The 27,241-nt window shown below is 40.0% G+C and overlaps 1 protein-coding gene across 4 annotated transcripts in view; it reads left to right on the forward strand.

Moving 5' to 3' along the window:
• The window catches only part of EMB2757 (Transducin/WD40 repeat-like superfamily protein), a 249,143-nt gene that overhangs the window by 184,945 nt on the left and 36,957 nt on the right, over positions 1–27,241 (forward strand). For all 4 annotated transcript variants that reach the window (XM_089384886.1, XM_089384888.1, XM_089384889.1 and 1 more), the window contains exons 12-13: positions 24,592–24,698; positions 25,316–25,379. In XM_089384886.1, coding sequence (XP_089241012.1) covers positions 24,592–24,698; positions 25,316–25,379 — 171 coding nt within the window. The remainder of the gene's footprint in view (positions 1–24,591; positions 24,699–25,315; positions 25,380–27,241) is intronic.

The raw sequence follows: 27,241 nt of genomic DNA on the forward strand, positions 1-27,241 counted from the left end.
GGCAACTAGGTCCAAATTCCACTTTGGACAACTCATTTGATGGAGATGATGATTGCATTGAATTCCTCTTTTCGAGAAGACGAAAATCAACCTAAAGATCATCTAATCTGGACAAGGGAAAGTATATTTTTGAATTATGAGCCCACGTGCATATTTGATTAGGTCGGCCCTAAAGCAAATTAGACACCCTTGCAAGGCTATAAATACAAGTGACCTCAACCTCATTTGGACATCATCATGGATGATTCTTCTATTCTCTTTCTTGTTTTTGGATGGCACTGGTTTGAGGCTATTCCGCGAAGGAATGGGTTTGCACGAAGGTGAAATTGCAGGGTTCGAAGCGCGCATCACTGTTTTAGGGTTTTGGGCCTCAGTCACAGGCATGCCGTAGAGAGATCTCGACTACAATCGCTCGCTTCCAGGTTCATTTGTGCGACTGAATCCTTTCAATCGCACGCACAACATGTCCTCCACGCGACTGACATCTAGGGTTTGGTTTTTCAGTTATCCGAAGTTTTCGCTCGTTGACCACAGTGTTTGACAATTGACCGCAAACAGTGACAGTTCATTACAGGGTCAGAATCGAGGTTTTGAGTATAAGCATGATTGGGTTCATCTCATGGATATTGTTTAGTTGATTTTACTGATTAGGTTTATGGATGAAGATATGGATCATTGTACTCTTTTGCTGAATCATTTAATGACAATCTAATAAGAAGAAGAATTTGAAAGGGGTTTCCCCATAGTGGGTTTTGCCCTAGTCTCCTACCAATCCTGGTGTCTCTATGTGTGAATGCTTTTCTTCTATTGTTCCTTTATGTTTTGCTGCATTAATGACGATGATATTGTTCTTTCTACATAGTTGCATATGTTGCTGAATAATGATGTAAATCTGAATAATGTAATGATGTTATGGGGTGAATTTAATGTGTAAATGAAGAAATGCAATTATCAAAGCAAAGAATAATATAGCCCTAAGGCAATCCTAGGACGCACTCCGATTAAATTTCAAAAAGTTGTGAAGAGATATTATTGAACTTGACTTGGCAACTGTCAGTTGATTGAAGCATTGATGTTCCAACTCCTGTTCGTGTATATATATATCATTGAGATGTCACCGAGCTCCCTTCGAGATATCTGCATGGGATGATCAATTTTTTGATCTAAGATATTCATTCTATGATATGTGATTGCATGGATGTATTGATGATGTTTGGGATTGTTATTGACGAGCACATTTGGATGTTGCCTTAGTATGAGATTTGCCATGATATTTTGGATGAGAAGTCTGTAGCTTTAAGCACGACTGAGGTTGAGTATGATGTTGCTAGCATGACTAGCTGTGAAGCAGGATGAAGAATCTCTTTGACGAGTCGTTTGAACAGGTTCTGGATATGACAGGGATACATTGCAATAATAATGAGTGGATTTGATTGGCAAAGAATCCCATATATAGCTGGGATTGAGATACCTTCATATATTGAGACAGTACTGCTGTACGAGACAAGCTTAGACTTGTGGTTGGCACCTCCTTGAGAGGGAGGATGACTATGGTATATTTTTTGTGATATATATATTTTTGTTCTAATATGATATTTGATTTGATGTCTTGTATGAACATGAGACAACTGCTATTGAGACATGATGATTACTAGATATGAATACTATAATATGTTGTTGATCTATAGAGAGCATCATTGATCAAGAACACTGAGCCAACTCTTCCCCCCCTGTTTGAGCTCCTAGGATGAGGAATTGAGATGGAGGGCTCCTGGGGTTGAGGGATCTCTAGACAATAGGGCAGGACCCCTATCTGTTACCTATAGGGTTGGAGATGTTACTCCCCTATCTTGGTCTTTGCACAGTATACCCCAGTTGGCATCATACCCACAAGTCGAGCTTGTTGGGATTGTCCCTCCCCGTTTGGCCAATCGGTTGAGGAGCCTTGGGGCATGTGATCCTTACGTTTTGGTAAGTCAGGTATCTAGCCCAAGCTCAGATTATGATGCAGGTGTTCTACCACATGACTCTTGAGGGTCATTGTTGGGAAGATCGACAAGCAATAGAATGGGTTGAGATGTGCTCCCCTATATCACCTATTGCTTGATATGGGGTCATGAGATTCCAGGTTGAGATGTGCTCCCCTATATCACCTATTGCTTGATATGGGGTCATGAGATTCCAGGTTGAGATGTGCTCCACGATGTGGTTCCAGTTTGAGATGTGCTCCCTGATGATATGCTCTCCGATGATGATGCGGGTCGTAGAATTGGCTCCTTGTTGATGTTTCCCGGGTGAAGGCATTGGGCTCCCCGCCGACAGAGATTCTGGGTGGTAGCAGTGGCTCCCCGATGAATAGAGGGTGGTAGCTTAGGCTCCCTTCCGATATCAAATTCTTATTCTTTTAGATTCAAGAATGTTCAGCATATGAGCAAAGACAATCAAGAGATAAGTAAGAATACGAAAGAGATGAATCGAGATGAACAATGATGATATATGATCATGAGATACCTGAGATTGGATATGATTTGATGAGAGGATACACATAACATGATGCAGGTGGAATTCTCCCTAGTTGAGAGGGAGTGTTAAAATTGGAAACTAGGTCATAATTCCACTTTGGACAACTCATTTGATGGAGATGACCTAGTACCTAGTACATACAACACTTCATTTACCTCCATAGGATTCACTGTATCCAACTGGAACTATATGTTTTCCATGCCCTCCACTGCATACTTGGCATTTTTAGTAAGATCCACATGTAGGTCATCTTAGTTTTTGTAGCATCAAATGTGTTCTAGCTTTGAAATTTTGTGGAGAGGCTAGAATACATGAGATCTCCAAAACCCAGAAATCGTTTCTAGAAATTTTGCCTAGAAATGACTTAATTAGATTATTAGTCAGTTTTTAAATATTTCCCAAGTCTAAACTTAGGGAATATGACTAATTAATCAAAATTAATTAAGTTATGGTGTGAATCCTCTAGAAACTCACACAAATCGACTTCAAGTTAATCCTAGCCTATGTTGCAGGAAATGCTGGTCTTGAGGCCGTTTTGGGGCAGAAACAGTATGGAAACGCGGAAATGCGTTTGGTACGACTTGGAAACGCGTTTCAGGCCGTACTGCCACGTTTCACATGGGGGAAACGTGGCCCAGTATGGCCTGAAATGCATTGCTAGGTCGTATGGTCGCGTTTCCACCTTTAAGTTGTGTTTTTTCCACTTTTTTTTTGTTTTTATTATTTTATTAGGCGAATAAAATATATTTTGGATGCTTCTAGATGGCTATTGCAAGTTATAAAATGACTCTCGCCTCATTCCCTCATCACATGAATTGAGCAAGTCGTTTCACTTGGAGACAAACGATTTTAACAAGGAGAAAAGAGAAAGAGATTAGCGGTTTCAGCTATGGATTTTTCAACAGTGAGCAAAGGAGATTTCAATAGCAAGAGAAAGAGATTTCACAAGCAGATTTGGAGTGGGGAGTTTCCAGCTACGACATTCTTGGTTTTTGGCTTAGCTACAACCATATTTCTTGTCTTTTGTGGCATTTTGGGGTAGCTTCAGCTACAAAAAATTAATTTGGGTAAGAAGCATTCATTTTCTTAGTTTTTTCCCACTATTTCTTCTATTTTTCGAGGGTTTATGCTTCCAAAAATATGAAAAATATTTTTTCTTTATAAATTTTTTTATTTTTTTTTGTTTTTTTTTTTGTTTTTGCAGTAATGGCTTCCAATCAAGGTGCAAGTTCAAGCCCCAAGTCCAACCCAAGGGCTGAATATTATCCTCTTTGGAGGCATGTTTAGAAGCTTCAAAAATGCGGAGGTGGTGGCTCATGGGAATGACGATGTAATCTTTGCAGTAATTCGTACAAGGCCTCCTACCCAAGATCGAAGACACATCTTTTGCATGGAGGAGGACAAGGGATTGTAGGTTGCACAAAAACAATAGACCCATTGGTGAGGAGGGCATATCAAAGAGAGCAAGATGAGGCAGATGGAATTAAAAGAAGGCATGAAGAGCTTAGTCAAGCTACTCCTCAAGCTCCACCAAACATTGAGCCAAGGATTGTAGTTGAAGCAAGGAAGAAGAGAGCCACTCAACAACATGAACAACCATCATCCAAAAATATCAGAGGGACATCCGCTTCAGTTCAAGATGGTAGAATTGCTAAATTGGTGAATGTGCAAGCGAGAGAAGACGTTGATTCCAGAGTGTCTAGGTGCATCTATGCATGTGGTATCCCATTCAATGTTGTTCGATCGCCTTATTGGCAAGATATGATAAGGGAAATTAACAAAGCTCCTCAAGGGTACAAGGGGCCCAACTATGAGATAGTCAGAACTTAGCTTCTCAAAAATGAGAAGGAGCTTGTGGAGGATATCTTATCACCAATTCGTTCTTCCTGGAGTAGCTCTGGGGTTACCATAGTCTCAGATGGATGGACAGATACAAGGTGTAGACCATTGATAAATATCATTGCCACTTCACTAAAAGGAGCAATGTTTTTAAAGGTGGAAGACTGCTCAGGAGAGGTAAAAGATGCACAGTTCATTGTTGATGTTATTATAAAATCTATTGAACAAATAGGACCTAACAGGGTGGTGCAAGTTATCATGGATAATGCACTAGTTTGCAAAGTTGCAGGTCTAATTATTGAGGGGAGGTGTGATCACATCTTTTGGACACCCTGCATTGCCCATAATCTGAATTTGATCTTAGAGGAGATCGACAATAAAGTTCCATGGATAAAGGAAATCACAGGGGAAGCAAGGGAGATTGTTAAATTCATCACCAACCACCACCAATCTCAAGCAATATTTCAAGAGTACTTCAAATTGGAGTTGTTAAAATTTGTTGAGACAAGATATGCCTCAAACTTCCTAATGTTGCGCCGCCTTATTGAGGTTAAGCAAGCATTAGTTTCTATGGTGGTGAGTCAACTTTGGCCTGAGTGGAGACAAGCAAATTTAAAGTGGGGATATATGGTGCGTAGATTGTGCCTTGATGAGGAGTGGTGGAGACAGGCAAATTCAAAGTGGGGATATATGGTGCGTAGATTGTGCCTTGATGAGGAGTGGTGGAGCAAGATAGATTTCTTGCTAAAGTTCACAACCCCTGCATTTGAGCTTCTTTGGAATGTTGACACTGACCAACCTTTCTTAGGAGAGGTATACGATGACATGGATTCCATGGTTGAGAAAACTATGGAAATCATTTCACAAGAGTCTCAACAAATTTTGTTTGTTGATGATCATTTTTTTGATTTAGTCAAGAAAATCATTGTTGATAGGTGGAACAATTTCAACACTCCACTGCACACTTTAGCACATGCCTTGAACCCCAAATTTTATTATGAGGAGCTTATTTCTCGAAGCAATGGGAAGAGGAAGGTACCCCATAAAGATAGAGAGGTGGTTAATGGTGTGAAAAAATCCCTTATGATAATGTTTTCAACTCATCTACACAGGGAGGTGAAGGAAGAATTTGCCAGTTTTGTTGCAGGATTAGATGATTATTTAGATATATCAACTTGGGAGGAGAGAAGCAACGTGAATCCAGTTAGGTGGTGGATTTGTCATGGAGCAAATGGTGTACATTTGCACAACCTTGCCATTCATGTTCTTTCACAAGTGGCAAGCTCTTCATTAGCAAAAAGGAATTGGAGCACTTATAATTTTATTCATTCTCTAAAGCGCAATAGGTTGGGCTCACAGAAGACAGAGGGTCTTGTTTATGTGCACTCCAACATTCGCCTTGCATATCGTAGGGGTCTAAATTATAGTAGTGGTCCTTCTAAAGAATGAGATGTGGATCTAGAAAGCCCTGATTTGGTACTCTCTCTTGTTGCCCTAAATATTGAGGTCCAGGAGCCTAGAAGTGGCCAATCATCTTCTTTAGCACCACCATCCATTGTTGAGCATGCTTCTGCTTCTATTTTTTATGTGGATTATGATGATGAGGATTAGCCTTTTGTCTTTATAATACTTGTAGCCTCATAGTCTTTATTGTACTTGCAACCTCATATATATAATAAACTCTGATTTTGAGATTTAGATATATAATAAAGATTGATTTTGGATACTCCGATATTGCTATTTTCATTATGTGATCATTCATGGGTAAACGTGATGTAAATTTAGAGATTTATAGTTTATGCATTGACATTGGACAATTTAATCATAATGTTTAAACTTTAAATGTAATAAATTATAATGTATCATGTATGCTTTATGATTGCATATAACATTTTTTAAATGTCCTAATATATATATATATATATATATATATCGTGTTTCCCCATATCGTGCAACTTAGATCCTAGCTATAGATTAAGATCTAATCTTGGCCGTTGAAGTCTCAATAGAGGATTATAAGAAGTCGATGGGGCTTGGAGAAATCACTTCAATAGTTTGATTTCATGAGCAGATCGATTTCCTGAGTAATAGCAGTTAGTTGCCCGAGAGAGAGCCAGTGAGATCGAAGCAGTGAGAAAGGGGCAGAGACAATGCAGTCGGAGGAAGATTTCCAGATCTAGTGAATGCATTTGCAAAGAGGCAAAGAAGGCACAGTGAGGCTGATGCATGTGAAAATTTCTCAATAGAAATCCAACTGCAATTACTGATATTATTTCTTCTACTTATTAATTCAGAAATAAGTTATTCAAAGTGTTTCTACAACAAATATCAAAATAAATTTTACTACAACCTTCACAATTAAAATATTGCGAAAAGTAAATGCAAGGAAAAATACTAGCACAAGTATAATGACAATGACAATTATTTTTGGACAATTGTCCCTGGAAAAACCCAATTTGGGAAAACCGGTGTAGCAGATGAGGGTTTTTTATTGATCTTCAACAAAATCTCATGTACAAGATACAACTAGCAAAATAGAAGAGGAATTTTTGTAAGAAATTTTACAGACGATATTCTCACACTTCTCAGCGAGATTCTGACTCCGAAGAGGACCTGTTGCCCCCCTCTGCGTGTCACTTTGTCAACTTCTGCGTAGGGACTGCGCAGTCCTAACGTCAGTGCCAATGTCACAGCTTCTGCGTTGTCCCTCCTATGCTCTGTGTCTTCCTTTTGCTCCTGCACTCCCGACTAATGCGGATGCCCTCTCTCCTTTTTGCCTACAACTCTCCCTCTGATTCGATTTCCTCTTGCCGAACTTTGACTAGTGAGAAAATCGATCTTACTTGGGTAACTGAGTATCTGCGCAGTGTGTTTTCCAAATGCCCATCGAAGTCCTTCTTATAATCCCTCAGTTGAGTAATCAACGACCCAGATTAGATTCTAATCAATGGCTCAGGTCATATTTACTTGATCCTCGTCTTCTTCTAGAAGTTTTACCCTCAATTTGATTAATACCATTTAATTATTTCCCAAAACGATTTCTAGGCATTGTGGAATACATGTGTCCTAGCCTCCCTACTAATTTTGGAGCTTAGAGCACATCCAATGCTACCATAAATCAACACTCCCTCTTAGCGAGAAATGTGCTCTAGTAATGCAACCTGTCGAAGCATCACTATGATTCTGTGACATCTCCCTTTGTGATACTGATGTCTGACACCACTATCCATCAACTACTGCACAAATGCTGCATTTTTACTGTTGTTAGCCCTTCGACCGCCAACACTGCATTTGTACTACAACTCCCTCTCACTTCTTGTCACTGCAACTGAGAAACCACCTATTTCTGCTACTGAAACGGATTCTCTACCATACCCATCTGCTCCTTGAACTGGATGAACTTAGCTCTTCCTAGAGCTTTTGGGAGTACGTTGGCTACCTAATTTCCTGTGGGGACATACTACAACTGTATTGCCCCATGTTGAACACAGTCTCTGATAAAGTGACATCCAATGTCATTGTGTTTCGACTGATCATGAAATACTGGATTCTCAAAGAGTTTAATACAACTCTGATTATTGAAGAAAATATTGGTCGCTGCCATCCTCTTCCTGAACAAACTCACAAGCAGTTTTTTAAGCCATATAGATTCGCACATAGTTGTGTTGGCTACCATATATTATGCTTCTGCTGAGCTCAGAGCTACTGACTTTTGCGTCTTGTTGCACCGAGAGACCATTCCTGATCCGACGCTGAAGTAATACTTGAAGGTACTTTTCCAGTCTACTGAACTACTTGCCCAATCTGCATCTGTGAATCCATTCAATCTGACGTCATCTCCTCGAGTGTATTTCAACCCATATCCGACTGTTCCATGCACATATCTAAGAATGTGCCTAGCTGCTGCCCAATGCACCCTTTTCGGTTCCACCATGAACTGACTAAGGGTGTTGACAGCGAAGCAAATGTTTGGCCTAGTGTTGACCAGATACATGAGCGACCCAATGAGCTGTCTGTACAAGGTGGGGTCCACCTCCTTGTCTCCTGATGCATCTATTTTCTTCCAGTTGGTGATCATGGGTGTAGCCATGGGTCAACAATCCTGCATTTTGAATCTCTTCAGAATCTTTGTAGCATATCTTCCTTGCCCAAGGAAGATCTCCCCATTCTTCTGCCAAACTTCCAACCCTAGAAAATAATGCATCAACCCCATATCCTTCATGTCGAATTCTGCTTCAAGATTCTTCTTGCAGTCCTTTATGAGCCTAGATGACCCTGTTAGAAACAAGTCATCCACATATAATACTAGAATAAGTGGCTCATTCTCCACCATTAAATAGTAGAGATTGGGATCAGCATCACTCTTGACGAATCCCAACTGTTGCAAGTAACTATCAATTCGACCATACCATGCTCTGGGTGCTTGCTTGAGCCCATACAGGGCTTTCTTTAACTTGCAAACATGAGTTTTATTTTCATGAGTTTCAAAGCCTTCGGGCTATTCTATATACACCTCTTCTTCTATCACCTTGTTCAAGAATGTTGTCTTGACATCCATCTGGTGAATCTCCCATCCCATTTGAGCTGCTAGGGATATAACGGATCTGATAGAGGTATATCTAGTTACTGGGGCGAAGGTCTCCTCATAGTCTATTCCTTCCTTTTGTGCTACCCCTTTGCCATGAACCTAGACTTGTACTTCTCTATACTACCATCTGCAACATACTTGATCTTGTAGATCCATCTTGATCCTACAACTGATCTATCCTCTGGTCTAGGTACCACTTCCCAGACATCATTCGTCATGATAGAACTATACTCTTCTACCATGGCATCCACCCAAACATGGTGTTGTACGGATTCCCGAAAGTTGGGGGTTTCTTCAACCTGTGCTACCAAGGCTTGGTACCTGTTAGGCTGTCTATGCTGCCTCTTCTCAGTTCTAGGAGCTCCGACAAACTCCTTTGCGTCCCTTAGCGTTTGTCGTACTTCCTTGTTGGTTCTACCACTGGTGGTGGGAGGCTCAATCAAATCCCCCTCCTGTTCCTGTTGTTCCATCTATTGAGAACTGCTTGGATTTCCTACTTCTGAGGAAATACTAGTGCTGGTCACTATGCTTGATCCAGGTGTCTGTCCTCCTACTTGTCCTCCTTGCTGCCCTTGCTGCTGTTGGACTAATGGAACGTCTATTGACTGATCTTCTGCTGGCATCTCTCGAGATTTCCTTAAAGCTCTATCCTCCATGAACTTTGCGTCTCGCCTTACTACAATCTTCCTGCTACTAGGAATGTAGATTCTGTAACCCTTTTCTGTAGTCTGATCCAGTTTACTACGCTTCTCGTCTGGAATGTGACAATATGCCACACTTCCGAATATCTTGAGATGACTCACATCCGACTTCTTCCCTGTGAAGACACCTTCAGGCATTTTCTTCCCCAATGCTCTATGAGGAGTTCTATTCTGGATATACACCACTATGTTGCAAGCCTCTGCCCATAAGAATCTAGGCAAGTCCTGGTCATACAACATAGCCTTTGCCGCCCCAACAATAGTTCTATTCTTTCGTTCTGCTACTCCATTCTGCTTTGGATTATATGGAGTTGTCCATTCTCTTTTGATGCCCTCCTTTGCGCAAAAATCTGTGAAGTTTGTCCATATACTCTCCACCATTATCTAAACGCAATACCTTTATCTTTTTCCCTGTCATGTTCTCTACGAGAGCCTTAAACTCTCTGAACCGATCAAAGACCTCATCCTTGGTCTTTAAGAAATAGATCCAGGTTTTTCTAGAGTGATCATCAATAAAGGTGATGAAGTATTCGCCACCACTAAGAGCTCTTGTGGACATTGGGCCACAAATATCTGAGTGTATCAATCCCAATACGCCTTTCGCTCTATTGTTACTTCTAGAAAAAGTTGCTTTAGTGTACTTCCCTAGTACGCATCCTCTGCATACATCATCATGCTTAGTACTAAGGACTGGAACTCCTGTAACAATCTCTTTGAGCATCCTCAGTGCTCCATGGTGTAAGTGTCCCATTTGCCTGTGCCATAGTTCATTCAGTTCCTTTTCACCATTATGATTGCTGCCTATTAGTGCCATTGGAGACTCAAGATGCAATCTATATAGTTTGTTGCTTTGAGCTCCAATTTGTCTCTTCTTCTTCTAGCTTGGATGTTTGACGTATACTTTCCTTCCAATGAAGTATACATCGTATCCCTTGTCCTGTAACTGGGACACTGAAATCAGATTCATTCCTAACCCAGGCACATGCAGAACATTAGTGGCTCAGACGCTAGCTCTTGCTTCCGTCTGAAATGCTATGGTGCCTCTCCCAACTGGAGTACACTTCGTTCTGTTGCCCATAGTAATTTGCAAGTCCATTTGCTCTTCTTGATAGCTCGAGAAATATTCTCGTACTCCAGTCATATGGGCTGAAGCACCGCTATCAATGTACCAAACATCTGCTAACGCTGAACTTGACAAGCGTGCAAATTCTTCTTCCAATCAGGAAGATAATTCAAAGACATCTTGATTTTCCATCCTTCTTTGTGCTATTTTTCGTATCAATTTCTGACGCTTTTCTGCCCTAGCAATTGCTACAGAAAAAACACATCTTTACCTGAAGACTAAACTACGTTGAAGCTTCTGCGCTGTTTCTTCAATCACTGGTAACCTTCGATATGGAAATCTTCCTCTCTGTCGACTCTCTTAGAGAGATTTTCCTATGAAAATTTTGCCCTCCTAGACTGGACTGCGCAATTCCTTTGGGGATTCGATTTTCTGCCTATGCAGTAATTTCGAACTCCCTCGTTCTCTTCAATGCTGGCTCATCATGCTCAACTCAATTCTGATACCATGTGAAAACTTCTAAATAGAAATCCAACTGTAGTTACTGATATTATTTCTTCTACTTATTAATTCAGAAATAAGTTATTCACAGTGTTTCTACAGTAAATATCGAAATAAATTCTATTGCAGCCTTCACAATTAAAATACTGCGGAAAGTAAATGCAAGGAAAAATACTAGCACAAGTATAATCACAATGACAGTTATTTTTGGACAATTGTCCTTGGGAAAACCCAATGTGGGAAAACTGGTGCAGCAAATGAGGGTTTCTTTATTGATCTTCAGCAAAAATCTCATGTACAAGATACAACCAACATAATAGAAGAGGAATTTTTGTGAGAAATTTTACAGACGACATTCTCATGCTTCTCAGCAAGATTTTGACTCTGGAGGGGACCTACTGCCCCCTCTACGTCTCATTGCGTCAAGTTCTGTGTAGGGACTGCGCAGTCCCAACATCACAGCCTCTGCGCTGTCCCTCCTCTTCTCTTGCACTCTCGACTAATGTTGATGCCCTCTCTCCTTCTCCCTTGCCACTCTCCCTCTGATTCAATTTCCTCTTACCGAACTTCGACCAGTGAGAAAATCGATCTTACTTGGGTACCTGAGTATCTGCTCAGTGTGTTTTCCAAATGCCCATCTAAGTACTTATAATCCTCTAGTTGAATAATCAACGACCCAAATTATATTCTAATCAATGGCTCAAACCATATTGACTTGATCTTCATCTTCTTCTAGAAGTTTCACCCTCAGTTTAATTAATACCCTTTAATTATTTTAATTTCCTAAGTTTAGACTTAGGCACCCATTAAAAATAATTAATTATTTTAATAAAACTGTCTTCGGGTGGAATTTCCCAAAACGATTTATGGGTATTATGGAATACATGTGTCCTAGCCTCCCTGCAAATTTTGAGGCTTAGAGCACATCCAATGCTACCATAAATCAACAATGCAGAGCAGCGCAGTAGCCTCTAGAGGCAAAGTTGAATTGTTGGGGAGAAGGAAAATTTCAGTGCTAGAAGCTAGGCAGAGGCCAGGAGAGACGTTTTCCCAAACAACAACTCGGCAAGCGGCTTGAGGAGTTGTTCCAAGCTGAGAGCAACAACAACTGCGCTAGGGTGATGCAGTGAATACGCAAAGGTCGTTTGGACGACTCAATTTGTGCTGAGGTCAGTGACGGGATTTGCCTATGGAGTGAGGAATTTCTCCTCACTAGATTTTCTTGCCAGTGTTTCTCTATAGGATTGCTAGTTTCGACATCCAGTTGTACTTAGATTAATTCACTACAGCATAATAATAAAGCCCTCAGTTGTTGCACTGGTTTTCCCGAGTTGGGTTTTTCCGGGGGCATTGGTCTAAAAATAACTATGTAAATTTATGTGTGTGTGCTAGTATTTCTTCTAGTGTTCTTCCGCAGTTTATTTGTGTAGGTTGCAGTGTGATTGATTCAATATTTACTGCAGTAGACAGTAAATAAATTGTTAAGAATTAATTTAACGATTAGGAGAATTATTTCCAGTTGCTGCAATAGGATTCGGGTTTCCAAATTTTCAAATGGTATCGAAGCACAGATGATCATTCGGAGAGCTCAGTAGCGAAGGAAGAGGGAGTTTCTTTGTTCATTGAGGATCAGTAGTTCGAAACGCCAAAGGCAACACAGTCAACTTGGCCAAGAGGTCGAATTCTTGAGGAGAAATCGATTTTTCTGAGAGGGACAGAAAAATTCGATCTCTCTAGATTGAGAGTTTGCAAAAGCAGAGGGAGTAGCCAGTGTTTTTCTCAGAGGAAATCTCTAGCTGGAAACAGTAGTTGCTAGAGAAAAACTAGCGTTAGGAGGAAGAAGAGCACACGCTGAGAGGGAAAATTTTTCTCAGAGAACTTCTAGTCTCAAGAAGTTTGAATTCCCTTGCATAGTAGCAGCAGTGTCCGAGTAGCAGCAGCGACCGAGTAACAACAACTGTGCGACTACCAAGTAGCAGCAACTGAGCAGAAGGGAAGAGGAGATTTTCGACATCATCTGAGATGACCACGGCCGGACTACGACATCAGGACAGGTTGGACGGTGCTTCCAACTATGTCATCTAGAAGGCAAGGATATCCTTCCTTCTGGATGAATATGGCCTAAAGCCATATATTGATGCAGTGGTAGCTACCCCCACTGATGCAGATCAACTGAAGGAATCCTGAAAGGAGATGGCGCGGGTGAAGAGATTGATCCTAGATGGTGTCTGGGATAATGTTGTATCACACATAACGACCAAGGGAATGACCAAGGAGATGTGGGATACAGTTTCCACGCTATACCAGGCACTTTCGAGCAATGGAAGATATATTTGGAGGAGAAGCTTGTTGATTTGGGGTAGCAACGGAAGATATATTTGGAGGAGAAGCTTGTTGATTTGGAGTAGCATCGGATGTGCTCTAGGCCTCAAATTTTGCAGGGAGGCTTGGGCACATGTATTCCAAAGAACCCAGAAAGCGTTTTGGGAAATTCCACCCAGAAACAATTTTATTAAAATAATTAATATTTTTTAATGTGCCCCTAAGTCTAAACTTAGGAAATTAAAAATATTAATGGGTATTAATCTAATTGTGGGTGTAGCTTCTAGAAGAAGACGAGGATCAAGCTAAAATGACCTTAGCCATTGATTAGCTTTTAATCTAGGTTGTTGAATGTCAATGAGAAGATTATTTAAGGGAGCTTGAGGGTCATTTGGAAAACACACCAAGAGATCAAGAGATCGAATTTTTGAAGTGAGAAGTTCTCAGGAGGAAATTCTGATCGAGTAGATTTCTTGTAGTGAGGGGCAGTGAGTATCCAGAAGAAGGAAGTTTTCTTGGGCCGGAGAATACGAGGCAGAGAGAGGGTAGAACGACGTCCAGAGAGAGGCAAATGCTAGCCCACGTAGAGCTGACGCAGTGGCAGCGCAGGCCTTGGAGGGAAATCGAAGCCCTACTGAGGAAATCGAGATTCAGTAGCCAGGAGCCGAGGTGTGAGACTGAGAGGTAGAGATTCGGATTTTCCAACCAACAGAGGGTCTAGAGAAGGAGCAGTGTGATAACCAACAGGGGTGACGCAAGAACTGCGTGGGAGTGATGCAGTTATGCACAGAGGGTACGTAGAGGCTCTAGTTCAGCGTGATCATACTTAGATTCTCCTAGTGAGAGGGTGAGAGCACTTCACCATTCGTTTTGTTCAGTTTCTCTTTGTATCAGATTGCTAGTTGAGCATCCAAGAATTGTACTTAGATTTACTACTGCATAATAATAAAACCCTTAGATCTGTTGCACCAGTTTTCCCGCATTGGGTTTTTCCGGGGACATTTGTCCAAAAGCAACAGTGTCATTTGTGTTGTATTTTCTTTCTTTCTCAGTCTCTTATTTCCGCATAATATTTAATTAAGTGAAGGCTGCAGTGTATATTTTCGATATTTGCCATAGGAAACTGCAAATAATTTGGTTGACTAGTTTAACAAATAGAAGAAACATTATAAGTTACTACAGTAGGGATTTCGGTTGAGGAATTTTCACATGGTATTAGAGCAACAGGTGAAGCAAGAAGAGCAGTGCCAGATAACCCAGCGCTGAGCAGAAGGGGGAGATAGAAACATTGCAGGAGGTAGTAGTTCGAAACCCCAGAGGGTTTGCACAGTTCTAGCCAGAAGGCTGAAATTTCGAGGCAGTCTCTCTCCGAGTGAGTCGACGGAGAGGACTCCCAGTTCGAATTTTTTCTGGGGCAGAGGGAGCATCGTTGAAGCCTCAGCGTGGGGAAAAGCTGGTGGGACACAGATTTTTCTGCAGGCAGTTAGCTGGGCAAAAAATTGTCAGAAGAGAGAGGAGAAGCACGGTTGAGGGAATTTCTTCCTCAAAGAATTCCTAGCCAAGGAATTCAAATTCTCTAGAGCCGAGCAGTAGCAAGGGGCAGCTGTTTTACTAGCTCCAATTGGGAGTGCGTAGGCTAGCCCAGCAGCAGCATAGAGGAGAGAGGAGATTTTCGACATTTGTGGTAGAAATGGCAACCAGTGGCTTGAGGGATCAGGACAAGTTGGACAGAGCATCCAACTATGTCATCTGGAAGGCTAGAATGTCATTCGTTCTAGATGAGCATGTCCTTAAGACATATGTCGACAGTGTGGTGGATGTGCTTGCAAATCCAGATCCGCTGAAGAAGTACCGTACATAAATGGAGAAGGCCAAGAGGATGATCCTAGATGGAGTAAAGGATCACATGGTTTGTCACGTCACTAGCAGAGGGACTGCTAAGGAGATGTGAGATGCCTTGGATACGTTATATCAGAGATCTTCCGAGCAATAGAAGATGTACTTGGAGCAAAAGCTGAGATCTACTCAGATGCAGAAGCGGGAGCGTGTTAATCCATTCCTCCCAACGCTCAAGGAGACCCGTGATGAATTGTCTGCTGCGAGGCATACACCTCAAGATTTAGAGTTGGTTAGACGGGCCCTTAACTTTGGCAAGTCTTTGTCCAGAGTATCCTGGGCAGAGTAGCATTGCCAAATTGGGATGAGATGTGGGCAACTCTAAAACAAGAGGAGTTGAGGAGAGAATTAGTCAAGGTTAAACTTGACGGAAGCAGCAACAGTGGGTCGAAGCCCAAGGAGGAGAATAATGTAGCCCTTGCATCGAAGGGACAACAGGAGCAACGAAGACGTAAGAAGGACGTCTTGAAGATCAAGTGTTTCAGGTGTGGTGAGATGGGTCACTACGCTACACAATGTCCTCTCAAGAAGAAGGACAAGGATGAGAAACACGATCTTAAGGCTGCGCCTGCGAAGATCAAGGAAGAGGAGTTCGCCATGACAACCGAGATACCTGCAGGAGGGAGGTGGGTTGATTTGGAGCTGTAGTTTGAAAGAGCTACAGATGGGCAGGATCCTTGAGGAGTCCACCTCTAGGATCATTTCCTTGCTACAGGAGCCCAGATTAGAAGTAACAGGATGGACTAGTGTCGAATGGTGCCAAGGAGTGTCGGGGAGACAGTTGCAGTGGCTAGGAGCGCCAGAGACTGAGCAGCGCAGAGCAGAGTTGGCAGCAGTGTAGATGGCACAGAGCAGAGGTCAGCAACAACACAGTAGATTCAGAGGGTCAATGCAGAGACTAGCAACAGTCAGACTCTAGCATTCACATGGTATCATACTGAACACAGTTAATTCATTAATCTTGGATGCTTTTCCGTTGTTGATAGAATAGCAACAACAATTTGTAGTGCAGTGGTAGTGCTAGCAGCAGCACAGATGCAGCACTTCAGAGGGAGATGTAGTACGGATGCAGTGTTGACAGTGGCAGTGTCAGTCGCTGTACAGATGCAACATTTGCATAGTAGTTGGTGGACATCATGTCAGACATCAGTGGCACAGAGGACGATGCTTCAGAAACAGAGCAGTATGCAACAACGTATATTGCTAGAGCACATTCCTTGCTAAGACGGAGTGTTGATTTGGGGTAGCATCGGATGTGCTCTAGGCCTCAAATTTTGCAGGGAGGCTTGGGCACATGTATTCCAAAGAACCTAGAAAGCGTTTTGGGAAACCCAAAAACAACTATATTAAAATAATTAATATTTTTAATGGGCCCCTAAGTCTAAACCTAGGAAATTGAAAATATTAATGGGTATTAATCTAATTGTGGGTGTAACTTCTAGAAGAAGATGAGGATCAAGCTAAAATGATCTTAGCCATTGATTAGCTTTTAATTTGGGCCGTTCAATGTCAACGAGAAGATTATTTAAGGGAGCTTGAGGGTCATTTGAAAAACACACCGAGAGATCAGGAGATTGAATTTCTGAAGTGAGAAGTTCTTAGGAGGAAATTCTAATCGAGTAAATTTCTTACAGTGAGGAGCAGAGAGTATCCGGAAGAAGGAAGTTTTCCTGGGCCAGAGAGTATGAGGCAAAGAGAGGGAAAAACGACGTCCAAAGAGAGGGAGACGCTGGCCCACGCAGAGATGACACAGGAGCTGGGGTGTGAGACCGGGAGGCAGAGATTCGGATTTTCCAGCCAGCAGAAGATCCAGAGAAGGAGCAGCGTGATACCCAGCAGGGGTGATGCAGGAATTGCATGGGAGTGATGCAGTTCTGCACAGAGGCTCTAGTTCAGTGTGATCAGACTTAGATTCTCCCAGTGACAGGGTGAGAGCACTTCATTAGTTTTGTCCAGTTTCTCTTTGTATCGGATTGCTAGTTGAGCATCCAAGAATTGTACTCAGATTTACTATTGCATAATAATAAAACCCTCAAATTTGTTGCACCGGTTTCCGCATTGGGTTTTTCCATGGACATTTGTCCAAAAACAACGGTGTCATTTTTGTCGTATTTTCTTTCTTGCTCAGTGTCTTGTTTCCGCATAATATTTAATTAAGTGAAGGTTGCAGTGTATATGTTTCGATATTTTCCATAGGAAACTGCAAATAATTTGGTTGATTAGTTTAACAAATAGAAGAAACATTATCAGTTATTGTAGTAGGGATTCCGGTTGAGGATTTTTCACAAAGTTGAGATGCACTGGGATGCAGAAAGGGAAAGCATAGACCCCTTCCTCACCGGGATTCAGGAGATCCAGGATCAGTTGTCAGCTGTTGGGGCAACGCCTCAACCCACAGAGCTACTACGATTGGGACTCAACAATGTCTCAGAGGAGTGGCAGGTATTTATCCAAAGTATCTTGGGTAGATAAACCTTGCCAAGTTGGGACAGGATGTGGGCCGATTTGCAGCAGGAGGAGTTGAGACGAGCTCTTCAAAACAGCTCCATTAGTGGCAGCAGCAGTGAACAGAAGCAGGTGAAGGAGGAGGAGAATGTGGTCCTCGCATCATAGCGTCCTAGTCAGGAATAGGGGGAGCAAAGGAAGAAGAAGGAGGACCTATCAAAGGTCAAGTGCTTTAAATGGGGTGAGCTTGGTCACTATAGTACCTAGTGTCCTCTCAGAAGAAGGACAAGGAGGAGAAGCAGGACCAACAAACAACATCAGCAGAGATCGACAGGCTGTCCTCCGAGTTGGAGGAAGACTTCACCATGTTTGCTGATATACCCCAGGAGTCAAATGGGGTGACTTGGTTTTGTAGCCTCAGAGTGCTATAAATGGGTAGGATTCTTGAAGAGGTTCACCTTTTGAATCAATACCTTTGCTATGAAGACCACAGTATTTTGTAGCAAGATGGATCCATGGCAGTAGATGCAGTTAGATGCCAGAGTGATAGATGCAGAGTCTAGTTGCAGTCAGATCTTGTGCAACGCAATGCAAAGTTGGCAGCAATGCAGAGTCAGCAGCAGCGCAGATACTAGCAACAGTCAGAGACTCAGGTGATAGATGCATTATACTGATCACAGTTGATTTAGTATTTAGGATGCTTCCCAGTTGCAGTTGTTGCAGTTGCAACAACAACTAATGGAGAGGGAGTTGCAGTGCAGATGCAATGTTGGCAGCAATTCAGTGGAGTCAGTAACAGCACAGATGCAACACATATCGGAGTTGCGCAGTAGTTGGTGGGCAGCAGCAGCCAGACATTAGCAGCGTGACAAGAGATGATGCAGAGACATGGTGTTGCTACAGGGGGCAACAACACTAGAACACATTCCTCGCTAAGAGGGAGTGTTAGTTTTTTTAGCACCGTATGTGTTCTAGCCTTGAAATTTTGTGGAGAGACTATAATGCATGAGATCTCCAAAACCCAAAAATCGTTTCTGGAAATTTCACCTATAAATGACTTAATTAGATATTAGTCAGTTTTTAAATATTTCCTAAGTCTAAACTTAGGGAATATCAATACCTAATCAGAATTAGTTAAGTTATGGTGTGAATCTTGTAGAAACCCACACAGATCGACTTCAAGTTAGTCCTAGCCATAGATTAAGATCTAATCTTGGTCGTTGAAGTCTCAACAGAGGATTATAAGAAGTCGTCGATGGGGCTTGGAGAAATCACATCAACAGTTCGATTGCATGAGCAGATCGATTTCTTGAGTAGCAGCAATCAATTGCCGAAGAGAGAGCCAGTGAGAATGAAGCAATGAGAGAAGGGCAGAGACAATGAAGCCAAAGGAAGATTTCCAGATCCAGTGAGTGCATTTGTAGGGAGGCAGAGAAGCCACAGTGAGGCTGATGCAGAGAAACACGGTAGCCTCTAGAGGCAAAATGGAATTGCTGGGGAGAAGCAGAGTTTCAGTGCCAGAAGTTGGGCAAAGTTTCCAGAGACCAGGAGAGAAGTTTTCCCAGACAACAACTGGTCAGATGGTTTGAGGAGAAGTTGTTCCAAGCTGAGAGCAACAACAACTATGCTAGGGTGATGCAATGACTGTGCAACGACAGTTTAGACGACTCAATTTGAGATGAGGTCAGTGCCGGGATTTGCCTGTGGAGTGAGGAATTTCTCCTCACTAGATTTTCTTGCCAATATTTCTCTGTGGGATTTCCATTTTAGACATCTAGTTGTACTCAGATTATTTCACTGTTGCATAATAATAAAACCCTCAATTGTTGCACCGGTTTTCCCGAGTTGGGTTTTCCCGGGGACATTGGTCCAAAAATAACTGTGTAAATTTATGTGTGCGCTAGTATGTCTTCCAGTGTTTATTTCTTCCATAGTTTGTTTGTGTAGGTAGTAGTGTGATTGATTCAGTATTTGTTGTAGTAAACAGTAATTAAATTGTTAAGAATTAATTTAACAATTAGGAGAATTATTTCCAGTTGTTGCAATAGGATTCAGGTTTCCGAATTTTCACAGGCTGTTATGCTCCTTAGCCATATTGGTGAAGAGGTTTGGAGATCCCATCATATGGCGAGATGCTTCACTATCAATGTACCACACCTCTCATGTAATGGTACCAAAAATACATGACACCAATGAAAACTCCTTTTCAAACTTATTGGCTAACTCATCCATTTGTGCAGATGCAAAGATAGGTGCCTTTCCCTTGCCCTTCTTCTTGTTTGGGCGTTGACCTGCATAGTGTCCATATTTGTGACATACAAAGGAATCAACTTTGCTCATGTCCTTTTTCATATCAATCTAAAGAGGAATTCTTCTCCTACATGCTAGGTGCAAGCCTATGCAAAAGACCTTTTGAAGCTACAAAATCAATATTTGCTTCAAAGGATTTGTAATATCCCCATTTTTGGTTTCCCTTATGTTGTGGTTAGGGTGGATTTCCAAGGTTTGTGTTAGTCAGGTCATAGGTGGAAGATTACGTCATCAGTGGGCTCAGAGGGTTTTGGAAGACTTTTATGGGGTTTGACAGTGTTCGCTTGCTATATTTCATCATCAAGGTCAGTTCCACATAGCTTGTTCTTGGTCCCATTACATTCTGACAATTCCTGTAAAATGGGGTTATTACCAAGCATAGTTTAATTAAATACGCTAAATGTGTTATTTGGAGCAGATTATTTGGAGAAACACCTTAGTGTAATAGCTCGTTGGAACCAGGATGAACATCTATAGGATGGGATGACAAAAAGTGGCTTTTATTGGATGGAGAAATCGTGAGGCAAATTAATCATTCTGGGATCAAAAGTGACTTAAATAAAATAAATAAAAAAGTCACTTAAATAAAATTAAAAGAAGAAGCCTCTAGAATGAAGATAAAATAATAAAATAAAAGTGCAAAGAGATAAGCTTCTAGAATGAAAATAAAATAATAAAATAAAAGTGTTTCTAGAAGGTTGAAGAGAGATCCATCAATTCTTTAAAAGAGGGAGAAGCAAGCCTTTTGGGGCAAAAGGAGTTAATCACTTGTTGTTTGTGAAGATTGAGGAAATTGTCCTTAGGTTATTGTGCCTAAGACGAAAACCCCTAGATACCTTGGTGAGATAAGACAAAATCCCATCTCATCCCTTGGTGAATTCATTCAACATATTGGTTCTAGTTAGAGTTTTGGGAGGCTAGAGTCAGTACTACAACAATTATTTTGTAGGCCATTACCTTAGCTATTTTCCAGCCATTAAAATATCTTGCTAGTATTTGTAACAGGTTCTTAGAATAATAATTTGGCTAGAATTCAACCAAGAGTGTGGGATACCTGGTAGGGTTGTCATGGCAGACATTATGTAGTTTGGATCAGTTGCAGGTGTGCCCAATCTGCTAACTATTGGGGAGGTGTTGGGCTTCTCTACATTCTACTTTTTATGGGGAGGCTGACAACTTTCGTCAGGGTTTATATTATCATTTGATCAGTCTGGGCGGTGATTTTGCTGTGGCTTTTTATTGGATTTTTTTGTTGCAGTCTGCGACTTGCCTAGGTTTCTAGGGCCGGTTTTTTTGGTGGTCTGCTAAGTTGGAATCCCTGAATCACCTAAAAGCATTGGAGAAATTTGAGGTCTAACATGGGCCTCAAAACAAAAATGTACAACCAAAATTAACTTTATAAGAACCGATAGGATTCAAGATGATGATGTCAACATGGGGGATGATTCACCATTTTTGGAGTAAAAAAGGTAAAAATATTAAAAAATTAAAAAATAAAAACTTCTTTTTCAACTTGTATTTTCAACTTATCCTACTATGATTTTACCCAAATTTTGAGCATGAGCACACATTGGGTGCAGAATTTAATTCATGAATCATCATCTAAGGAGGCCCATGTTGCATACTTTCGATGGACCCTATTACATGAGAAATGAGAAATACGTGAAAAATGTGACTGCAATCACATTTTTTCTTGTATTTCTCATTTTTCTTGAAGCAAGGTCCATTGAAAGTATACAACATGGGTACTCCTTGGATGAAGAATTAAATTTCGCATCCAACAAGTGCTCCCACTCGAAACTTGAGTAAAACCATAGGGAGATAAGTTGAAAATATGAGTTGAAAAAGTAGTTTTTTCTTTTTTCCCTCTAAAATTTGATGATATTATCTAATCTTATTTTATTATTTCCGCTATACCACTGTTGAACACACGAAAATGCAAGAGAGAATAATGTAAGTGTGTGATATATTTCTCATTACTCATTAGTATGATACACAAAAATACATTTCTTTATGAGTGTGGAAAAAGTCGGGAAAAATTGGGATTAAATCCTAAAAATCCGATTTTTTTAGCTGGCCGATTTTTTCACTCTCGAAAAAATCGGGGTTAAATCGTAATACTCCCGATTTAATCGGGAGTCGAGCCAAAAAATCGCCAAAAGTCTGGCAAATGGGAAGATCCGGTTTCTTCATGTTCAGGTTGGAAAGATCCACGGTTTTCTCAAGCCTTATCTTATCATGTAGCTTCATAGGTTTGAGTGTCAAGTGACTTTCACCTGCACAATAAATATCATTACATTCACTTTTCAAATAATTATGAGTTACTAACTAATCTAGTAAATTGATCTACAACAATTGCAAAAACCACCTGCTACATCATTCTGGACTTCTGCTGCTTGAGAGAGTACCAGTGCAAAAGTTAAACATATTACTAAGAAAGTCATAATAAGGGAGGAAGAAGTCATTTTCAATTGCATAACACAATATATTTTTTCCTCTCTTTAGATCTTCTCTCTGGAATAATGTAGATTAATGCTTATGCATGTGGATTTTATATTCTTTTGAATGGATTGAGTTGCTTCTAAGGAAAGCTTATCCTGAGCGTTTCCAATTTCAGTGTCCAAGGTATGAATCTTTCTAGTAGTGAAGACTAGATCCTTTCGTACATTGGAAGGAATGTTTCCTATTTTATTTTAGAATTTCTCAATAATTTCATCAATCTAGAGTCTTACTATACTAGAGTTCTACTCAAAATCTTAACAATTTAAACTCGTTCAATTTCTCTTCTAGGAAGTCCTAAAGGTAACATTACTAAATATGTTTTTTATCCAAAAAAAAACCCATCTCGTGGCAAAGTGGAGGGATGTTTCCAATTTTATAATAGAATGTCTCGATACAACTATATAGTTGTTTCCCTAGGGTTTTGCTTCTAGAGGACGATTGAGTCCATTTGTATCCCCAGGGGCTGGGCCTTCTTCCTCTAGAGGAAAAGGCAAAGTCGTTCCCTCTTCCCATAAAAGGGGCAGAGGATCTCAGTCACTGATTACTTTATGGCATGTAGATGACTCATGATATACATTTATTATATTTTTTGTTGATGTTTTGACACTTGAGAGTTGAGACTTAGACAAGACTCAAGATTCAGGAGTTGATTCACTATTTTGATATGTGATGTATCACTAGACTTCATATACATATTATATATTAGCTTTCTTTACATGTTTATGTGGAAATGCATTTATTTGATGTTGTGGATACTTTAGATGCTAAAATTTAAAAAAAAAAAAAGAATATTTTTGTTTTTTTTTTGTAATTTTCCCGACTTTTTCAAAAAACTCCCGACTTTAACGAGTTTTTCAATTTTTGGACCCTTGCCGATTTAATCCTGACTTCGACTTTTTCCACATTGTCTTATAATATTCCTCAGGAGGCCCATTTTAAACCTCAAAATTTCTCTAATGGATATTCTAATGCTATGGCTCAAGGTGATGGATAAGACGTCTATAATATGGAACAGAGTATCGGCAAAGCCTAGAAAGGTGTAGATATCCTATGCAAAGGTTCTTATACTCTATTTCTAAACCAAAGATATGGCTGTTATAAGTTTGGGTTTTATTGATCTGCAGTGATAGGGTGCACAATGTCATATTGCAGCCAAAGAAAAGGCCTTTTAAGGATGATCAACAAAAAGGGACTAAGGCCTTCCAATAGACACTAGGACTGGGCTAGAGAATTGATTTGTGTGGCTGAAACTTTTGCATAAACAGCAAATATGGATGTCGTCATCCCTTAAAAGGAGAGATTTACCATGCACAAAGCTAGGTTTTGCTTTTATGTGATTTATTGATGCAATTTCTAATTTCTTAGTCTGAGGAGGAGAAAATTGTCTCCTATGGGTTACTCACTTTTTGGTGGGTAACATGACCATAAGTGAAAATTACATTTATAATTCTAACAGGATATATTTTTGAACTAATATAAAGTTTAAACATGTAAAATTTATACAACGTAACTGCATCTCATTGAAACATATTTACCCCCTTTCTTGACTGAACTTCTTGGTATATACAACCAAGGTTCAATCATTCAGCGGATATGAAAGTTAAATTTGAGAGAGTGGGTGAGGTTGCAAGAGAGGCTTATCCTTGAATCAATAGAATTGTGGCATATTTTGTCACATATCTTGCTTAAGTTCCAACTTATGTGCTGCTTATTACAAGAAAGAGCCAACTCCTAGCGCTATATTAATGTATAATTATTTCTTGATCAATGATAATTTTCTTTCATTACTGTTTTTGATGTATTTCTACTTGTCTCTGCACTTATTTTTAATACTTCTAAACATGGAAGCTTTTGCAGCATGCTGGTGTCATTTATGTCTGTTACCTTGTTGGTGTTGCCAGGGTATGTGTCTTTTGAAGAAAGAAATCAATCATTCACATCCAGGCATATCAGACATCTCTATAAGAAAAGATAACAGAATTTTTGCAACAGCTGGTTGGGATCACAGGTTTGTGATATTCTGAGAATTTTAGTTTTAATTTGAGTACCTTTCACCTCTCCTCCAGCAGCCACTGTCTCCTGTAGGAATCTTCCATATTCTTTTCCTAGGAAAAATATTCCTTCTGTTTTTCCTTTACACAATAAAGGAATTAACCTCTCATAGCTGTTTCTTAATTTGAGGGTTACATGAACAATGTCACTGGACTTACCTACATAATTGAATTTGTTGACTGACCCAATATAAAACAGCTCTTACTCATTGGTAAAATATCATAAGAGGTCACTTAAGAGATACGATGCATCATGCGGCCTAGGACAAGTGTATCAAATCTTCCATTCTCTCAGCAATGGCATTAACTTTTGTTTATTTTGATATAGTATCGACAGATTTTCAAAGAAGCTAGAGTTGCATATTTTGATCGGCTTGCCTATTTCATGAGATATCTTTCACTGTTGTCTAAAAAATTTATATGTTTGATATCCATTGCAAAGATTTAGTTTCATAAAATTAAATATAATGCATTCAAATTCGGTTATCCTGCAGTAATTTTCTTTGATTTTGTATGGACTTACAATTCATAAAGATATCATTTACGTTCTGCTTACATCTTTTTGCAAAAATAGGGTTCGTGTGTATGATTATCATAAAAGGAAACCGCTTGCAATCTTGAAATATCACTCGGCAACGGTATGTACATCTTTCTTCTTTATACAAGTTAACTGCATTACAAAATACTTGTAATGTATATAGATAGTGTCCTTTATTTTGATGTTTTTAAAAAAATAACTTCATTTTCTAGTTAGTGATGGTTGTATGGAAGAGAGGCAAAATGGCATAGTTTTCATAGATCGTTAATGTATTTTCCCTTTGCAAAACCCTTTTCCGGTTCTTCAGAAGCTTGCTGTCTAAAGCGTAAACTAAAATACGAAAACTTAGAAACATTGCATAAAACTGAATGCTTTTTGAAACTTGTTGTTTAGAAAATAGTTCCTTTGTAGCATAATGTGTTGGTGTACATGCATAGGAAGTACCGCATAAGAGAAAAGTATATTCTCATCCTATAACTAGAAATTGGTAGTCTCTTGAAAGAGAATTTGATTATAAAAGGAGGTAATTGGCAATTGTCACTTGTTCCCCAAACTTGTGCATAGCGTTATCTACATGGATTTTCAAGAGGCCAGGGATTGCTATAGATGAATAATTATTTACTATTTTGTATTTGCAATTGGAAAATTGTCAATAAAGGATTTCATAATGTGCAAAGGGTGCGATGGTTAGGTTTTCTAGACGAATTGGTATTATTATTATGTTTTGACTAATAACTAGTGATTGTTTGTGATGGCTCTATGAAGCAGGCATGGCACAAAATAGTAATGCCAAGTGTGCAATGTGTATTGGGTGGCAACTAGGACTTAGGTGGCTCCTGCACAACATACCCTTTAGTATGAACTTCTTTATACCATCTTTGGTGATCAACAGGAAAACTAGTGGATGCAGCAATGGGCAGTTGGTTTTTGGAGTTAATTTTGAGTGATAATAGAAAAAATATTTAGCACACAGATGAGGAGGTGCTAAACTGGGGCATAATTGAATTGGAACAAAATGGAGACAAATTGGAAGGTGAAGTTATGTTTGGAGAAAGGTAAAAAGATGAAATTGGATATTTTAACTTGCTTCACAGGTTAGAATCGTTTTTTGTTAGAGATAGATTCTGTGTAAATGGCATTGTAGTAGGGAGATTCATCTTGAGGTCAGTTACACATCCTGGAGAAAGGAGACATCTTGGGTACTTGGAGATGTCTCGGGACTTGGGAGATGAGAGAAAGGTATCCTTGAAGACTCTCGCTGTCTGTTGCCATTTCTTGATGTCTCCATGAACACCTCAGCATCTCCCACAATTTATTCATAAAAAGACATTTACAAGTGGAAAAAATCTCAATTGGTAAATTAAAAAAAAAAAATCAAACTTAAAATCGTACCTAAAACTTAGGTGGACCCCACAATGGAAATCAACTTGGAGAAGGAAAGCATACATTTTAACAGCAAAGAATGTTTATGTAGCAATGAGATGGCCTCACTGATCTACCTTTATTAAAAATGAGCCTCAACAATGGTGGACAGTGATGGTTTCTTAGAGAGTATGTTGACAGAGGACTTTGAAAATGCAGAGACTTGAACCTGAACCGAATGGCACAAATATTGAGCTGGAGACCCGATTATTCACTGTAAAGTTTGATTTTTTATATTTTTCAGTGTCAGATATTATGTTCATAATAGACTATACTTTAGATTCTCATTGGATATACCTATCTTTGATTTATGCAACAAAGTATGATATAGATAATCGTTCAATGCTCATTATTCATCATTCTATGAGTTAAAAATCTAAAGTCTGAAATTTCAAGTTGTATATATAGACTTTGTTTAATTCACATCTTATTTGATGTACCCTTACCCCCATGCCCCCACACCTAGATTTCAGATATGGCATACCTGTAGCTGTACCCACATCTTCTGGCAACTATGGTATATTGTAAACTCGTAGCTTT

The sequence above is a fragment of the Pinus tabuliformis genome, chromosome Q (genome assembly GCF_031772625.1).
Source record: "Pinus tabuliformis cultivar Carrire ecotype Pingquan chromosome Q, CPIR1, whole genome shotgun sequence".
NCBI classification, from domain to species: domain Eukaryota; kingdom Viridiplantae; phylum Streptophyta; class Pinopsida; order Pinales; family Pinaceae; genus Pinus; species Pinus tabuliformis.